The 19,610-nt window shown below is 38.0% G+C and overlaps 1 protein-coding gene across 1 annotated transcript in view; it reads right to left on the bottom strand.

Annotated features, from left to right (window-relative positions):
* Window positions 1-19,610, bottom strand: part of HMCN1 (hemicentin 1) — a 523,850-nt gene that overhangs the window by 54,457 nt on the left and 449,783 nt on the right. Inside the window, exons 84-91 of the mRNA XM_036757836.1 lie at window positions 15,215-15,349; window positions 13,658-13,848; window positions 11,642-11,723; window positions 10,391-10,660; window positions 5,799-5,969; window positions 5,503-5,673; window positions 2,691-2,861; window positions 1,563-1,733 (exon numbers count right to left, since the gene is read on the bottom strand). Coding sequence (XP_036613731.1) covers window positions 1,563-1,733; window positions 2,691-2,861; window positions 5,503-5,673; window positions 5,799-5,969; window positions 10,391-10,660; window positions 11,642-11,723; window positions 13,658-13,848; window positions 15,215-15,349 — 1,362 coding nt within the window. The remainder of the gene's footprint in view (window positions 1-1,562; window positions 1,734-2,690; window positions 2,862-5,502; window positions 5,674-5,798; window positions 5,970-10,390; window positions 10,661-11,641; window positions 11,724-13,657; window positions 13,849-15,214; window positions 15,350-19,610) is intronic.

The following is a 19,610-nucleotide window of genomic DNA, read 5'->3' as shown; positions in this document are numbered from 1 at the left end:
CATGTATTCATGTTGATATTAAAGTTTCCCTAATGTCCCATTTCTTCAACCTTCTTAATCCTCTTACCTGCTCTGCCAGTCTACCTCAGCCACTATTCACAAGAGTTACACTTCCCTAATTAGAAACTCAGACTACCTGATCATAACATCCTATGATTACACCTCTCCCTATGCTCTACACTTTCTGTACTTGTTCTTTGCTGTCACTGAGACTCCCATTCCCTTCACCCTTCAGTACTTTCTCAAGCTATCACCTGGATTCTGATTTCACTCTTCTCCAATCTCAACACAGTAATTAGCCATCTTAATTCTATGCTGTCCCCTGCTCTTGAATTCCTTGTCCCTTTATCCTATCACCTGTTTTCTATTGCCAAACTTCACCCATAGTTGAATCCCATCATCCTTCTCTGCTCCTATTCATGGGGTGCTGAACAAAGTTGGAGGGAATCTCATAACCTTTCTGCCTGGGATAGTTTCAGATAAACCTGGGAAGATTTATATGAACTGATGCAAAGTAAAACGAGTAGAATGAGGAGAATGTTTTATACAATAACAACAATGTTTGTAGAGACAAACAGCTGTGAAAGGCTTAGAAACTCTAATCAAGGTATATCCAACCACAATTTCAAAGAATTCATGATGAAACACACTATGCACCTTCAACCTCCAAATAGAGAGGTGATGGGCTTTAAGCTTAGGTTTGTTGTTCTGTTTTGGACAAAGCCAATGCTGGAATGTGTTTTGCTTGACTGTATCTCTTTACAACAGGTTTTGTTTTTCTTGCGTTCTCTATTGGGATGGAGAGTGGTGGACAGGAGGTGGAAGGGAGAGAATTTGGACCTAAAAATAAAATTGCATTTAAAAAAAGAAAGATAAGCAACGAGGCAGCATGGTACAATAGAAAGAATGCTAAATTTGGAGTCCGATGGACCTGGGTTAGAAGTCTGGATGTCACACTTACCACTTGTATGATTTTGGGCCAAGTCATTTAAATGTCATAGGCCTCATTTTCCTCATCTGTAAAATTAAGGGGTTGGACTACATGACTTCTGAAGTCCCTTCCACCTCTACATCTGTGATCCCATGAATTAGATAGGCAGAGATGGGAGTGGAGAAGAGAAGATGCTCCAAGTAGAGGAAACATTGTAGATCATGTTAGGGAAACATCTAAAAGGCCAGTTTTACTGGAATGCAGGAATGAAGGGGAATTATAGGAGATAAAGATGGAATAGGCATAGGTAACAGGGCCTTGAATACCAGAGAAAAGAATCTGTATTTTATTTAGTAGGCAATAGGGGAATCATTGTAGCTTTTTTCACCAGACTGGGAGAGGGTGTGTAACATGATCTGAAATGTACTTAAGTGAGATTAATCTGGCAGACGGACTAGAAGGGAGATAGCAAGGAGACAATTTCACTAGACAGTTTTCCAGTGTATCTAAGGCAAAATGATTTGGTCCAAATGAAAAGTAATTTGTGCAGTCATGTAACAGAACAGGATGGATCTAGGTATATACAGGAAGAAAATAAACATGATGGAGAGCCACTACTTCCCATACTTACTTGGACAAGGGTCACTATTACAAAAGTCAATCTGGACATTATTCCCTTCACATTTGTGTCCTCCATACTCGGGAGCTGGGTCAGAGCAATCTCTTGTTCTTTTCCTAGAGCCTCCTCCACAGGATACACTACAGGCACTCCAACTGGTCCAGGTAGCCCATTTACCATCCACTGGAAAAACATACAAGACCTTTTAATATCTCTAAAGATGATCAATGCTATTAGTCTGAACGATATTCTTGGAAGTAATGTTATAGGGGATCCCAGTTTGGATAGTACACAGCTAAGAAGATAATGTTTAGTTAGTATGCTGGATTTGGAGTTGAGAAAACCTGGTTCTGATCCTCCTCTGACACTGTACTAGTTATGTAACTATGGGTCAATGTAGCAGGCTAGCTCTGAGATGGTCTGTGGTGAGAGAGGTAAATGGCAGGTTTTCCTTTAAGCCCGAGCCTGTTCTAGCTACCCTTGAGGATGCGCAAAATAGCATGTGGAGATCCAACTATATCTTAGCCTCCTAGGCCTGTGCAAGGCAAGACTGTACAAGATAAGAGGTCGTGGGTCCGGAATCACCCTTGAGGCTGTGATCCGCATGGGAAAGAACAGAAATGTTTCAGTATGGGTATCTGCCTGGGAATGATCAGGAACGTTGCAATATGGTGAGCATGGTGTATCTAAGCTACATGGGCTATGTGAGAGACACGAGGCAGGATGTCCCAGTAAAGTATCAAAGTAGTCCCTGTAAAGTAACAAAGTAATGCATCAGGTAATGGTTCAGAAGCATTAGGTAATGGTTAAGAAACAGTATAAAAGTCTGTTGCTTGCTTGAATAAAGTTGAGTTCTGATTCAGACTCCACGCGACTCGTGTCATTGCATTTCTCCATAGAGCACATGAAGCTGCTGGTCGGCTTCAGGTCAAGTCATACAACCAGCCTGAGCCTCGTTTATTCACATGGAACATGATAATAATACCAGAAGTACTGACTTCATAGTGTTTATTGTGAAGACCACGAGAAATAATGTACATAAAGTGTTTTCCAAACTCTGATGTGCTATATAAATGTCAATTATTATCAATCATTATCTTTTTATTTTTTAAAGGCATACATAATTTTTTTGTACCATACCTGGGCAGGGCCTTTCACTGCAAACTTGCATTTGTGTTTCAGCTCCATCACAGTAGGCTCCGTCAAATGATGGAGGAGGATTATTACACAACCTCATTCTTGTCTGAGTGCCTTTCCCGCAACTTTCACTACATGACCCCCAAGGCAGCCAAGTGCTCCATGCTCCTTGAACTTAGAACATACAAAGGACAAAGTACTAAATCGCAAAGCCATGTTTTTCTGTGTTTAAAAAATTTCAACAAAAATTCTAGTCATACAAACTAATATATGTCCGCAGCAAAGACCTAAAATCATTAATTTTCTTTGGGACTAAAAAAAATGAACATCTTCTTTCTCATCTCAGTTTTATATGAGAACTTGCTGGTAGAGGAATTCCGAAATTCTGTGGCTGACTTGATGCCAAAAAATGGTTCAAATAAGAAACATCCAGTCAAAAATTATTTAGTAACCTTTGAACAACAGTGCAAAATTTTAAACTTAATTCAGTCAAGCTGATATATGCAGGCACAATCTGAATGCTTACAGTGTTGCCAGGCAAGCTGTTCTCTCCATCAGCACTTTACTGTCAGTATGATGGAGAACAGTTGGGAGAAAGTGATAATAACTACAAGTCAGAGGGTGACCTCGCTAAATGAGGTTGAAGTCAAAGTAGATTTTTCAGGAAGGAAAACTTAGGTTGAACATTGAGGAGGTTCTATGTGTTGCAGAGCTGTTTTAATTCCATAACTGAATTTGTATTTGCATTCACAATAAAATGTTATTTCCTTAGCAGTAACTCTTTTAAAATATTTTTCTCCATTACATAATGTTCGTGAATTAAAATGTCCTGAATTAGACTCTAACCAGTTTCCTAAACAACAGCAAAAACTGACCAAAAGTTTCCAAGGAGATATATTAACGTTTTCCTTTTGGTATCTTTAATACATGACATCATTGGACTACATGACTGGAACAACATCATGTATCCTGTCAGGTGGATGGATGCACAGGGTTGAGAATCAGAGTGACTCTTTACTCTGTGTAAATAACTGAGAATTGAATGCCTTTTATCGGTGGCAGGCCAACTTTCAGTGTTAAGAAGGATTCTAGGATACTTGGCTCATACAGGGCTCCTGACTTCCATGTGGAGCGGTGGCAATGAAACATCAGTTTCTTTAAGGCCTTAATCGATGTCTATGTGAAAATACTGTGCTAGGGCTGTAATACTGCAAATGAAAAGTAGAGACAATCAACTAACTGTTAAGACGTAGATAACTGTTAACATGTATGGATCTTGATATGTCTCCCTTCTCTATTCTAGGGAAATTTCTATCCATTTAGTCAGTAGTTTGTGTGGGAGCTTCCTCTCCTTCAGACAGTGCTGGAGCTGATAAAAACTTTTCCAGTATTCATTTTCTGTCACCTTCACAGTTTCCCACATGACAGTTTATAATATATCCATTGTACTTTTGGATGGCTTCTGATTGAAAATTTTAGAGAAACACATTTTGATAAATTTAGTAAATTTTATTTTAGGCTGTTACTTCAATGCTTACTTTTATTTTTTTTGCAGATGACTAATATCCTCCATCATATAAGAATTATTTTTCTCAGATAGGAGTGTGGTTATCTCTTAAATCTCCCCAGATGCTGGAGTCTATCTTTACTCCTTGTACCTATAACCCTCTATCTATTTAAATATAGGTAGATGAGTGGCCAGGGAAACAAAGATTGAGCCTCTCTTTTGGCATTTGTCACATTCTACCTGGGTTCATGTTTTAGCTCTCCTACTAGCCTATAGGCTCCTTGAGGATAACAGTATGTCCTCTTTATCTCCTACAGTATCCAGCACCCATTATTCTATGCTCAGTGCTAGCTAAATGAAATGATTGGTTAAAAATATCAGAGGAAAGCAAGAGTTCTAGGTTCCATTGCTCCTATCTCTGCCCTGACTTAGGACCTGACCTCAGACCTTTGGGACTCACTTTCTTACTGGTAAAATGATAGACCAGAACAGGGGTGGGGAACCTGTGGTTTCAAGGCTACATGTGGCCCCCTAGGTCCTCAAGTGCAGCCCTTTCACTGAATCCAAACTTCATAGAACAAATCTCCTTAATAAAAGGATTTGTTCTGTAAAACTTGAACTCAGTTAAAAGCCTGAGGACCTAGAAGGCCATATGTGGCCTTGAGGCTGCAGGTCCCCCACCCCTGGATCAGGACGTCTTTGAGTTGCTTTCCAGCACTGGAATTCTTCAATGCTACAAAAACCTGCCCCCAAATCTATTTCAACTTTGTAAAAGAAAACAAACCTAGGGGCTATTCTTTTTGGTTGCAGAATTTGTATATGCTACTTTTGGCAAAACCCAAACATTTCCAATCCCTTTATTGCCCTGGAACAGAGTTGAGGATATATAATGAATGAACCCAAGAGTGGAAGTAAGAAAATATATTTATGAAAGGGAAGGAAATACAATGACTAGAAACAGTATATTCACATCTTAGAGGAACATCAAGGCATAATAAATAAGAGCCATCCTTGGAGTCATGAGGATGTGGATTTATGTCTGGTTCTGAAATTTAGCATGATGCCTGGCACAGACTAGACACTTAATAAATGCTTGTTGATTTAATTTGACTCGAATCATTTTGGCTGTGTGACAATGGACCAATCACTTAATCTCTCAGTGTCTCAGGCATCTAAGACTCTTAAATTATAGAACTGCTGGTCAACATTAGTGAAAGGGGTTTCCATATTGGAAGTACCTCTAATTCATGAAATAGGTCCAAACCATGTTGAACATATACATTTTAATGTTACTGTGCATATTCTCACCTGGACAAGGTTTAGTGTTACACGTGAATATGTCCACAGCACTTCCTTCACACGGCTTTCCATTATGCTGAGCTGGAGGATTGTTACAAGTTCTGGTCCTAGTTCGGTTTCCTTGTCCACAAGTTCTTGTACACTCTTCCCAAGAACTCCATTCTGACCAGTTGCCATCCACTAAATAAGGATGAAAATTTTCACTGTCAAATCAGTTTCAATTTAAGCTCTAAGGAAGCTCATAAATATGACTAAGGTGTGGAAATCTGAAAAATACATATCTAGCAGTAATTATCAGTATCTACCTGGGCAAGGTTTGTTTTGACAGTTGCGCATTTCTGAGTCTGGGCCTTGGCAAGGCTTCCCACCATTGGCTGGAAAGGGGTTATTGCACTGACGAATCCTTTTCTGAACACCTTGACCACAGGTGACACTACAGGGTCTCCATTCAAACCATTCTGAAAACCCACCATGCACTGAAAAAAAAAATCCACCTGAAGTCAGTTATGAATTCAATGACTCAATTAAAAAACATGTGTTAAGCAAGAAATTATGAAAGGCTCTAGGAGACCTAAAAATAAGATCAAATACTATGGGAATTCACAGGAGGAAAACATTTTTGCCTGAGGGAATTGGAAGAAACGTCTGGCATAGCCAACTGATGATCGGTAGGTTTCAGTAATGGAAATGGGTTGGAGGATAGAGACACTTTTGTCCGTACCCATCCTATCATCTTTTTCTATAGTCTCTCTTCATTAAAAATAAAACAAAACAAAAAACCCCCAAAGTTGATTTATTTTAGTTTGACTCATTAGATACTTCCCAACAACTGCCCAAACTACCTTACAAAGTACATTCTCCACCAGTTAGTTGATAGCTCTCCTTTTTTCCAAAGGCTAATCCTCTAACCTTTGTTCTAAATCTCATTCCTCGTTGTACCTCCTGGAAAACTTGATTTCCTTTCTCATATCCCTTTTCATTGGTTGCCTGAAATCTTTACATTTTCATAGTAGGTTTCTCCTACCCTAAATATCCTTCTTTTGATTGACTCTTTCAATGTTCCCTCAAGATGCCATCATATTTCTGTGCTTACTTTCACTACAAAATACTTCAAACTAGTGGCTAACACCAATTTTCCCTATTTCTAGCTTCTTTCCTCACCAAAAATTTGTTCCCTTTACTCCTTGTAATCTGGTTTCCACCCTCTTTGCTCAACTGAAATTGTTCTTTCAGTCATTTGAGCTGATGTTGTAGAATCAAAGGTCACGTTTTAAAGGAAACTAACAAACTGGAGTATGTCCAGAGATCAACTATGAGCAGACTGGAACCCATATTATGTGAAAAAAATCCTGAAAGAACTGAGGATATTTAGCTTAGAGAAGAGAAACTTTGTGGGAACATGTTACTACTTTCAAGTATTTGAATGACAATCATACTCAGGAAGAAGACTTATTTTGTATGATCCTAATGAGCAGTACTAGGGTCAGTGAGCAGAAATTATGGAAGGGTAGATTTTAGCACAGTGTAAAGAGCTTTTAAAAGATTTATTAAGACCATCTTAGTCATCTCAAGTGGATCCTTGTGAGGTATAGTGAGTTCCTTCTCATTCTGGGTTTTAAACCATTCCCTGAACAATTATTACATGAGGCTGTTGTAGAGGGTACTTATATTTTGGGCAGAGGTTGAATAGATGATCTCTACAATCCCTTCCAACTCTAAGTTTATGTTATTCTCTAAGACAGACTCAACTCTAAAGAAACTCACTACAATATAGCAAGTTATAATAATCATAATAACAACAACAATAATTCAGCTATAAAAAGCAGATATTTTATTCACTTTTATCTCAGCAAAAATCCAAACTTCTACAAGAAATATTTCCCAGTCCCTTTAGATGCTACAAATATCCTCGATTTAACCTGTATATATCTTGCATGTACATAGCTGTGGGCATGTTGTCTTCCATTCTGGAGTATGAGCTACTTGAAAGTAGAGACTATTTTTGCCTTTCTTTATGTACCCAGTGCTTAGCATAGTGCCTGACACATAGTGAACACTTAATAAATGCTTCTCGACTGGTTTGAACTGTGCAATGATACATAGAACATTAAATGTAAAATAATAATGGGATGGTAACTTGTCCTAGGACCATGTCTATCTGTACTCCATCAAACAATTTGAAAAACAATAATTTCTACTATAATAAAAGCAACAATAAGAAAAAGAGAACCAGCAGAAGAAATTAAAGTCATGTGGGTAAAGGATGAGATATATGTCATCCCTTTCATCCTGCCTGTTACTGGCATTTCCTGGAAGATATTTTCAGTTAGTCTGCAGAAGATGAGCATACCTCCCAATACTCATTTAATTATTAAAAAAATCATTTTAGCCACCTGAGCAATTTCCCACAGAAAATGAAACCTATATGAAGAATAGTAGAATAGCAATTTTTCCTCACTGTTTCTTTCTCAACCCCATCAAAAAGATAAGAATGAAGTAACATTGATAACAATGAAAACATAACTGACATTTACATAATACTTTAAGTTCTTAAAATGCATTATATCATCTGATCCTCACAACACCTCTCTAAGTGCTCTTATTATGCTCTTTTTTCCAACAAAGCTCAGAGCGGTGATGAATTGGCTGTGGTCACATAGCTAGTTAAGTGTCAGAGGAGGCGTTGATCTCAGTCCTCACCTGAGGATAGTGCCTGGGACCTAGTAAGGACTTAATAAATGCTTGTTGACTTGTGACTCTTCTGGCTCTCAGGCCAGCACTAAAAGAAGCATGACATATACTTACATAGCTATAATACAAAACAACAGAACACAATATTTGTTTGACAGAAACATGCACAATAGTAGGAAGTCAGTGTATTTAGGGGAAAGAACACTGCAGTGGGACTTAAAATCCTTGGTTCAAATCCTTCCTCTGACACATACTAGGTAGATGGACATGGGCAAGTGTCTTGACCACTCTGAAATTCATCTTCTTCATCTAGAAAATGGGAGTTGGATTTGGTAATTACTAAGTGCTGAATGGTCTTCAAGAAAGCAGTTTGAACAGAATTCATTGTGCATGACTCAGAGATGAGGAAGTAGATAAATAGTTTTCTAGAATTCTGTCAGTGAAAGGGAGGAGAGATATGGGATAGGAGTTTAAGGAGATGGCTCATAGTGAGTACTTAATATTGTGTTTGTTTTTGGGATGAGGAATATCTAAATATGCTTTCAGGCCAAGGGGAAGGAACTAACTGCTGGAGAGGAAGAGACTGAAAATACAAATACAAGAGACTGATTAGATGATGAATACAAGTTTCCAGAGTGGTGGTGATGGCTTAGCCTTAGAAAGGAGCAGGGTCATTTCTCAGATATGGAAAAATGGGAGAAGAGAATGAGCAAGGTGGAGAAGTTTTCAGTTAGAAGGAGAAACAAATGACATTGATATTCTCAATAAACAGGAGGTATGGCCACTTTACACATAAAGGGCATAGATGTAAGATGTAGAAATTTTTATCAGGCCAGTAGGAAATTGATCAAGGTAGACACATTAAATTAGTGAGGTTATATGGAGGTGAACCAATTTGTGGGAATCTGATATCATGTCCTGGTGGAGGGTGAGACTTGCCACTGACCCATCTTAGATAGGATGAGTGCATCTCTTAGTCCTGTGCACTTTTTGATCCATTAGAAGCTGGTTAAGGATGAGAGATTAAGTTTCAGGGACTGGAGGCTATTTGATTGCCCAAAACTTTCGTGGATAGAAGACACCATTTTTGTACTGGCACTATAAAAGGGCTTCTTTAGGGAGAATTATCTCTTGGTTGAGTGGTATGGAGGATCCTGAAAGAAGTTCAACAAAGCTAAGAGAAGGCCAGGGGAAAAAAGAGTCAGTCATTTGCTATTTATTAATGTTTACTATGTACCAGGCACTCTGCTAGTGTCTTTCTCTCTGAAATTATTTTCTATCTATTCTATATGTATCTTCTACATACTTATTTACTTACATACTGTATTCCCCATTAGAATGAAAGCTTCTTGAGGGTGGGAACAATTTTTGTCTTTCTTTGTATCCCCTCTTTGATATGATTATTGGGAAGGTTAAAGACTTTTTTTTTGAAAAGTTGGCCTGTGAACCTGATTTCCTGCCTATCAGTTAAGTTAAAGATTTAACTTAAGAGTGAAGTAATTGAACTGATTTCAGAAGATTCAGAAGAGGTCCATTGAGTTGATACTAGATGGCCAAGATAAATTTATTTTGGAGTTTCTAAATGTTGAGTTAGTCTTGTATAGACATGAATTAGGTGTTGAGCTCTGGGCTTATAAAACTGTACCATAATGCTGAACCTATCATATTACCATAGAGAAGCAGAAAAAGCATAGAACTGATAGGTAGGTGACCTTAATACTAACTAGTCCTTACATCACTGACTTTGGGTAAGTCACTAGTGGATTGTATGATCATTATAAAGGCAGAAGAAGATCTGGGTTTGCCTCTGATACTTACAAGCTGTGTGACCTTGGGCAAGTCATTTAATTGTTCTGAGCCTCAGTTTCTGCATCTGTAATACAGAGATAATAATACCTGTAGTACCTACCTCACAGGCTTGTTGTGAAGGTTAAGTGAGATAATGTGTAAAAAGCACTTTGAAATCCTTAAAGCACTTCACAAATGCCAGCTGTTATTATTCTCTATGGCCAGATTTTCCTCATGTTGTAAAAGGGGGAATATCTCAGATCACTGTTCTACTCTAATATTCTATTATTTTATGATTCTGCTGAAATATAAAAGTGCTTTAAGTAAAAGGAAAACAAGAATCTGGATTTTTGCTGTACCACAGGATTTCAATTTCCTTAGATCTTATGACCTAATATTCAGTTTGTTGGCTACTTACCCTGTACAGTGATTGGTACTCTGACAAGGACTGAGCCCATCAAGTTTCTAGCTACACATTCGTAATCAGAAGTATCTTCTTTCTGAGCTACAGTGATCCGCAAGGAATTGTTGGACAGTAGAGTAACTCGATCATCCCAGAAGAGGGGGCGTCCTTGGCGAGACCATTCGATGGTTGGTGGAGGCTCTCCAGTTGCTTGGCAATTCAGTACAATTGTGCTACCAGCATTGGTAATAGTCTCCATTGGCTCAACAGTGATAATTGGAGGACCTGATGAGAAATTCATAGAGATTTTAGCCTTAGCACACCTTATTTTAACAGCAAAGTCAAAGTTTCACCTCAGTATAGAATAAAGATGATGTAACATTTTGAGAGATTGTCTCACACACACACATACATATGTGCTAAATGACCCTCAAAAATACCTTTGCTATCATATGCCTACTGATACTAGTAAGTTTTCATAGCTTTTCTCTGTCTGATGACAATAACTTGTGATCTTTTTTCTCCTTTAAGTATTCCTTAAAGAAATGAAACCTTCAGCCAAATTACATAAAAAGTGGAATATATTCCTAAGTTCCACACACCTATTTTTGACTTGGTGAATATTGGCTTCTCTTGCCTTGATAATTTTTTAGACAACAGACTTAAATAATTATAATATTGTAAATGTAATTATTCTTTATTTATTATTTGTAATGGATACAAACCAATGACCATACATTCTTTGACTCAGGACATAACATTAACATTTAAACGAAAAGTATTTTCTGTCACTCAATGCAGTTTAGCTGAGCAAATGTGATTCAATGAAATTGAACAAGTATTTATTGAGTCCTTACTATTTACTCAGCAATGTCCAAGAATTATGGAAGACATAGTCAAATTATTGCTTACTTTCTCATATAAGATTTAGAGCTGGAAAAATCATCTAGTTCAACTCCTTCATCTAATGAAGAAAATGAGGCCTAGACTGGTGAAGTGACTTGTCTAACGCTTTACAGGTACTAAGTAGGAGAGACAACATTTGAACCCATGCTTTCTAACTCCAAATCCAGTTCTCTGCCTGTTATGACACACATGATGCTAAACATAGATAATAGTAAAGTTTTAAAAGAATCATTTAGAAATGATCAAGACTTTGTTAATTTAAACACACTCTAGTGGCCAACATGAAAAAAATGGCTAAAGAAGTAGGAAAAGTTTAGGTAATGTTTCTCGATATGAATGACATTTAATTCTGTGGCTTACTCTGAAGTGTTAAAGTCATACTGCGCTCCACCACACCAGCATCATTTGTAGCTATACATTTATAGTCACCCGCATCTTCATTCTATAGAGAGAAAGGGTTTTGCAAAGATATGAACTCTACGTCATAACTTTTTCAGGACATATTAGTATATGTGAGAGAGTATTTATGAGAGCAAACATTTAAGAGAGGCCAAGTGCCTTCAATTCAGTCTTGGAAAGTAGGCAACTTTCTCAGATCCATTTTTTAAAATAACATGCCCTTTCTCGTGGAGTATGTTATTAAACAGAAAAGATAGCAACTTTTTTGGTACTCACTTGCTAGAGGAGAATGTTACCAGTTAAAGTAGCTACTCTCAATACTACCTTAAAAATATTTTCATCAAATAATGAGTAGGTGATTAACAATTAAAGTAAATGATAGGCAAAAAGTCCAGAAAGGTAGGTTCACTTAGGTTTGGGAAAGCCTAGAATAGAGGAAAGTAGTAGGAAAGAAGACTTGATCCTACAGTCAATAGTGGGATATTGAAGGTTTCTGAGAAAATGAATGACATGAACAGATAGAAGGTTTAGGAAGATTGATATGTTAGTGAGGTGCAAGATGGGTGGAAGGGTGAAGAGTCAAGTGAGAATGGGGTGATAAGGGCCTTAGTAGAGTGACAGTGGAAACAGAAAGGAAGGGATGGGTATGAAAGATAATTGGAAAGCAAATTTGACAGGATTTAGTGACTGATAGAATATGGAAGGCACAAAGAGGAAACAGTCCCAAATAATTCTGAGTTATCAAGCTTGGGAGAAAGATGGTACCTGTAAGAGAATTAAGGAAGTTCAGGTGAGGGAAAAAGATAAGATTTAAATGTAGACATGTTGATGATGATGGTGGTGGTCAGATGTTTACTTAAAAAATTCAAACAAGTTATCGCAAATACAGTGTGAGTACTTAGGAGAGACATTAAGGCTTAAGATGATTTTAGAAACTGAATAGAGGTGATGGGCATGGATTAGACCTCTGACAGAGAATACAGAGACAACAGCAAAGGACCAAAGCTGAACCTTGGGATAAGAGCTCATTTCTACATGGAAATGTTAAAGAAAATGAGCTAAAGAAAACAAAGAAAAGGATAATTTCAAGAAGGAATAGAGTGATCAGAAATAATAGAAAAGTCAGACTGAGGAAAGAGCACTGAATTTGGTGATCAGGAACACAAATTTTAATCAAATATATATTTAAGATAATTGGTCCTTGAAAACATCTGAAGTGCTTTATGAAACATGCATGAACCAACAAACTACTGCCTTATTTTAAGAGAGAATTTGCTAAGAGAAATGGGTCCTAGAGCTGGTACTAGTAGTGAAGGAATTTAAAGTGGTAATTTTGAGAATCATTTTTTGACTAGCCGAAAGTCTTTGGATAGCCTAAATGATCAAAACTATCCTGTATTAAAGCTTGTGTCACCAAGCCCATCCTGCAAGATCACATTAGCCTTGAGACTCACACCTAGTCAGTATCTGTGGTCCCTGGGACTCTTCCTTCCCTCTGATGGTCCAGAGTAGAGAGCCAAGTTCCACCCAGGCCATCCATTTCTTCATTTTCTACCCAGATGTACTCCTCTGGATTTCATCATGCTCCTGTGCCAGTACCTTCCCCAACCCCCTTAAGCTTCTTTTTATATGTTTTCTTAGCCCATTAGATGAGCTCCTTGAGGGAAAGACTGTCTTTTGTCTTTCTTTGTATAGCCAGAGCTCAGCACGTTGTCTGGCACGTAATAGGCTTTTAATTAATGTGTACTGACTGGGTCTCAAAGCTGCAAACAGATTCTATGATCTTTTATTTGCTTAATGAAGTTGAACATACCATTCCGTATACTTAATTTTTTTATATAACACATTGTTGGTTCATGTTTCATGATTTAAAATTACCACTTAGGAAAAGTTTCCAATTCAGTACTGACTTTATGGTCAGCTGAGATCCGCCCATAGCTGTTTTGGTACCCACATATAAGCATCCGTATGACTTACTACAGTGCCATAGATGGCCAAGGAACCGTTGCTAAGCTGTCGGATCCTATTGCTTATCTGAATTCCAACTCCACTTCTGCTCCATTTTATTGTTGGTGGTGGGTCACCTTTAACTTCACAATTCAGGATCACGTTACCTCCAAGGGGCTCAATCCAATTAGAGTGGTAGTCTCCTTTGAAAACTGGAGGTTCTGAGAGGAAAATACATGAACATAAGACAGACACTTGAAAGCTAAATGCAAAGAAAAATAATTCTAGGCAATGTCTACCCAATAGAAAGCAAGCAGTGATTTGACAGTTATCTTGTTCAGCGAACAATGTAAATAGTCTGTCCCGCTAAAATGTCTGCTTTGGGAGCCTCCTGAATCTTCCAGATTATCAATAGCTAATAATCAAATTAACTATATAATTGACAAACATGTTTTGATTTTCTGCTTTGTAAAAAAAAAGACTATATAACATAGGTAGTAAATAATCTGTTTACATATTGTGTTGCTATTTGAGGTCCAAACCCTTAATCTTATTTTGTCTCTAAAGCAGAAAAAGCTATGAAATAAAGTGGGTGGATAAACAAATTGACAATATTATTGTAGGCTTTAGACAATACAGTAACACTCTAGTTAGTTGGATCCTTTAAGCAACTGGCACTCTTTGAACATGGAAGATGCAAGAGGGGACACAGAATACCCTGAGTCATTCACAAAAGTTGTCTGTCTAAAACCTATTAAAGCAAAAAAAACTTTATATTTACATTGAAATATATTTATACACACACACGCACACTAATTATAATCACCAAGATGTAACTAGGTGGCATAGGGGCTAGAGTGCTGGACTTGGACTTAGGGAAATCTGAATTCCAATTCTACCTAGGATGTTTATTAGTTGTGTGACCTTGGGTAAGTCACTTAACCTCTTTCTGTCTGGCTCAGCTTTCTCATCTGTAAATAGGGATAATAATAGTACCTATCTCCCAGGGTTGCTATGAGGATCAAATAAAATAAGTAAAGAATTTTGCAAATCTGAAAGGGTGACATAAATGTTTATCTCTATTCTAAAGAAGGGATGGGGAACCAGATTTGGATGATATGACAGGTAGAGTATAAAAGCTTACATATATTATGTATGCAAGTTATAACATTCACTAATTTTCTTTTTTTCTTGAAGAACATTTACAATAAATGATTCCACTTTTGCATTTTAATATATAGAAAATATAGTATTGATATGAAGAAAGAAAATGAATCAGTCTTCTGTCTAGGTTTGATTTGCAAGGTAAAAGGAGATAAGACAAAAGATGATTCTTCTACAATTGTTCAACAAACAACCAGCAGATAGCTTCTATATGCTTGCTGTCATGTCAGTTGTACTCAAAGCCTTTTCAGCTTGGTAGGATCTACTAGACCTTGGGTTCTGCTGGCACAGGCCTTGAGAACCCACCACCATCAGGCCACACTATGATGAGTAATAAGAGGAGAGCTTTGCTAAATAACGTGAAAGTAAAATATAAAATGCTCATTTTAAAAGTAAGGTATCCTATATCGTACTTACACCTACCTTTCACATAAACAAATCCAATAGCCTTGACAAAACCAACTTTGTTTTCTGCAGTACATATGTAAGTGCCAGAGTCATCCTTCGATACTCTTTCAATAACGAGTTCGCTGTGTCCATTTACACTGTCAAACTGTGCTGAGGAGAGAAATTAAGAAATTGAACCATACCATATGCGAATATGACAAAGTATTTATGAAAGCTAAATATACTGTAGATCTGTGGTCAGATATATAATAATATCTAGCATTCATATACTTCCTTAGAAAGCACTTTAGAAATACCATCTCATTTGATCCTCACAACAACTCTGAAGGTAGGTGCCATTATTTACCCCATGTTATAGATGAGGAATGCAAGGCAGACACAGGTAAAATGACTTGCCCAGTGTCACACAACTGGTAAATATCTGAGGCCAGAATATAATTAGGGCCTTTTTTGCTACTCTGTATATCAGTACTCTATCCACTGGGCCACCTAGTTTCCTCATTTATGGAGCAATGGTAAGAGAATGAAAGGGGTCCCATCAGTAGGTTGAAGATTTTCACAGATTTCTTCTTTTTGCTTTTTAATATCGTACAGGTATTTTTTTTCTTCCCCTGGAGAAATGAAAAAACAGCAAGGGGAAGAGAGAAGCTTTTACAATTAAAACTGACACCATCTGGGAAATAATTTTGCATTTACAGTGAACTTTTTGTGCCGGGAATTTCTCTAAAAGCTGACTAAGGTACTTTATTTCATCAGAATTTAGAGAAATGGCTTGAATCCAGGAAGACCAGGGTTCAAGTTCTGCCTCTGACATATTCTGACTGTATAACCATGGGCAAGCAGTGCTCTAGACAACTTTCCAAGTCTAGAAGATGTTAAAAACATGCCAACCTGCAATGGTGGAAGGAGTTTCTGTATTCTGGAGTTAGATCAATGAAATCTCATGTCAAGTCCCTATCCCTTTTCTTTGTTTCTTATTATTTTACTTTCTTATTATGAACTTAAGTACCCAAAAAGGACATTTCCATATACACAGAAGAATACCAAAATAGAATGTATGTGGAAACAAGAATTTCTATTTTATACCATTTGCTTTAAAAAAGTACATTTGATATGTTATTTTTAAAACTCTCTGTTTCTTTCTGAACTTCCAGTTCTATTCAGTTTAAAGCTATTTTTTGGTATATCACTCTTACTAATTCTACATTGGCCCCAAATTTATCCTGTTCCTCAGTTCAAAAACAGAGGGAAAAAAGCACCCGTGTTACAAATAAGCGTAATCAAGTAAGGCAGATCCACACAGCAGCTTTTTTTTCAAAAAACATATGTCTCTTTCATCTTGAGTCCATTGTGTCTACATTGGGGTTGGACATCATTCTTGAATCACAGATGCTCTAGGCATGTGGCTGATCATTGATTTGATCAGAGTTTTTAAAAATCCCAAAGGTGTTTTTCCTTATGATGTTTTAGTCATTGTATAAATTGTTCACCTGGTTCTGATCACTCTATATCAGTCAATAAATATTCATGAAGGACCTAATATATGCCAGGCACTTTGCTAAGTGTTGCAGATACAAAGAAAGGTTAAAAAAAATCCCTTTTCTCGAGTTCATAATCTAATGGGGGAGATTACATGCAAACAACTATGTACAAACAAGCTACTTACAGTATAAACTGGAAATAATCAAAAGAGGGAAAGTGTTAGCATTAAAGGGGATTGGGAAAGGCTTCCTGTAGAAGGTAGGATTTTTGCTGGGAATTGAAGGAAGGCAGGATGCAGAGATGATAAGGAAATATTGGAAATTTCATGAATCTACTTTGAGCGTTCTGCTCAAAGAAATGCCTGGAGCCTAGAGATGAAATATCTTGTTCAAGGAACAGCAAGGAGGCCAGTATCATTGGATTGGGGGGAGGGAGGGGGAGAGAGGGAGGGGGGAGGTTAGGAGAGAAGACTGGAAAGGTGGTGGTTGTGGGGTTAGGTTATGAAGCATTTTGAATGCTTAATAGAGGCTTTTTTATTTTTTTGTTCGTTTGTTTTGTTTTGGAGGGGAGAAGGGAAGGCAATAATTGAGGTTAAGTGACTTGCCCAAGGTCACACAGCTAGTAAGTGTGTCAAGTGTCTGAGGCCATATTTGAGCTCAGGTCCTCCTGACTCCAGGGCCAGTGCTCTATTCACTTCACCACCTAGCTGCCCCTCAGAGGTTTTTTTTTATTTGACCCTGGAGGTAATAGGGAGCCATTGAACTTTACTGAGTAGGCGGTGGTGGTGGTGACATGGTGGGACCTGTACTTTAGAAAGATCATTTTGATAGCTGATTAAAGGATGGGCTGGATTCAGGAGAGATTTATAGCAGGGAGACCAAACAATAATTACAATACTTCTGACGTGTTGTAATACTACAGGAGTGAGGTGATAACGGCCTGCACCAGAATGGTGGCAGTGCTGAGGAGAGAAGGGAGGAATAAGTCAGAGATGTTATGGAGTTAAAATTGACAGACTTTGGCAATGGAGTGGTCGTGGGGGGTGAGAGAGACTGAGGAGTCAAGGATGACACCTAGGTTGCAAGCCTGGGTGACTGGGAGAATGGCAATACCCTTAACAGCAACAAGAAAGTTTGGAAGGGGGGAGGATTTGAAGATAAAGATAATGAGTTAGTTTTTGGCTGTGTTGTGTTTAAGAGGTCTACGGGATATCCAATACAAGATATATTTAATACGTTGTTGAAGATGGGATATTGGAGGTTTGCAGAGAGGTTAAGAATGGATAAGTATCATCAGCATGGAGATGATAATTGAATACGTGGGAATTGATGATATTAAGTGAAATAGTGTAGAGAGAGAAAAGAAGAGGGCCCAAGATGAGACCCTTTTGGAACACCCATGCATAGTGGGCCTGACTTGGATGAGGTTCTAGCAAAGAAGACTGAGAAAGAGATAGGTGGGAAGTGAATCAGGAGATGATAGTGTCAGGTGAGGCCAGAGAGAAGAGAGTATCAAGATGAACATGATAATCAACAATGTCAAAGTCTGCAGGGAGGTAAAGAATGATGAGGATTGAGCAAAGGCCATTAGACTTGGCAACTAAGAGAACATTAGTAACTTTGGAAAGAGCAGTTTGGGTTGAATGATGAGGTTGGAAGCCAGACTGTAGAGAGTTAAGAAGGGTAAGAAGAGAGTTAGAGGAAAGCAAGCAGAGGTACTGACTCTAAACAGCTTTCCCAAGAAGTTTAGCTATAAAGGGGAAGAGATATATGGAACAATAGCTAGTGGGGATGAATGGATCAAGTCACTTTTTTGTGAGGATGGTGTAAACACAGGTATGTTTGTAGGCAGCAGGCAAGTAGCCATTAGATGGAGATTTTGAAGATAAGGATGGAATAGGATTACTTGGGTATGTAGAGGCGTTTGTTTTGGCAATAAGGGCCATCTCATTATGTGATGGATAAAGGAAGAGATAGTGGCAGAAGGCATCTGAGATGAGGATATGGGGAGAAGAGAGAGCTTTAATTTCTTTTGATGAAGGGTGAATTGAATTAAATTCATCTGAGTGAGGAGAGAGGACACTGGAGGAGGCTTGAGAATGGAAGAGAGGGTTTGGAAGAGTCACTGTGGTGAGTGGGATAGTGACTTAATTAGGGGGGACTTAATAGGACTCAATTAGCTACGCATCCTTATGCATGGCTGAGGTAAGGTGGAAGAGCAAGTCATGTAAAGTGAATAGAATGAGCAACTGAGTGGTTAGGTATCCAACACTTGTCCTTATACTTGGGAACTTCCTTAAGTCTCTCCCTACGCCAATCTATCCTTCATTTTGCCACTAAAGGGAGTGCATTTCCAATCATGTTACTCCCCTACTCATAAACTCCAGTGGCTCCCTGTCACCTCCAGGATCAAATTGTAATCTAGTCCTCTCCTATCTTTCCAGTCTTCTCGTACCTTACTCCCAGCATACTTTTTGATCCAGTGACACTGGCTGGCTTCCTTGCTGTTCCAGGAACAATACATTCTTTTCATTTGGCTCACAGTCATCTTCTCTGATTGTCTGCCCTGCCTGAAATGTTCTTTCTCCTCATCTCTGCCTTCTGGCCTTTTTGGCTTTCCTCGAGTCCCAACTAAAATCCCATCTATAAGAAGCATTTTTCAACCCTTCTTAATTTTAATGTCTTCCTTCTTTGAATCATTTCCTATTTATCCTGTATATAGCTTGTTTAAACATATTTGTTCTCTCCCTCATTAGATTGTAAGCTCCTTGAGGGTAGGAATCATCTTTTGCTTCTTTTTGTATTCCAGGCACTTAGTATAGTGTCTGTCACATAGTAGATTCATGAAATTTCCAATTTTATCTGTATTTAAAAACTGTTCTTTTTCCCATTTTAAATCAGAAACATGACAGAAGCTCCCATTTTAGTTA

This window comes from Trichosurus vulpecula, chromosome 4 (assembly GCF_011100635.1).
Source record: "Trichosurus vulpecula isolate mTriVul1 chromosome 4, mTriVul1.pri, whole genome shotgun sequence".
Classification (NCBI taxonomy): Eukaryota; Metazoa; Chordata; class Mammalia; order Diprotodontia; family Phalangeridae; genus Trichosurus; species Trichosurus vulpecula.
The sequence above is the reverse complement of the archived record's forward strand: the minus strand, read 5'-3'. Positions and strand labels throughout refer to the sequence as shown.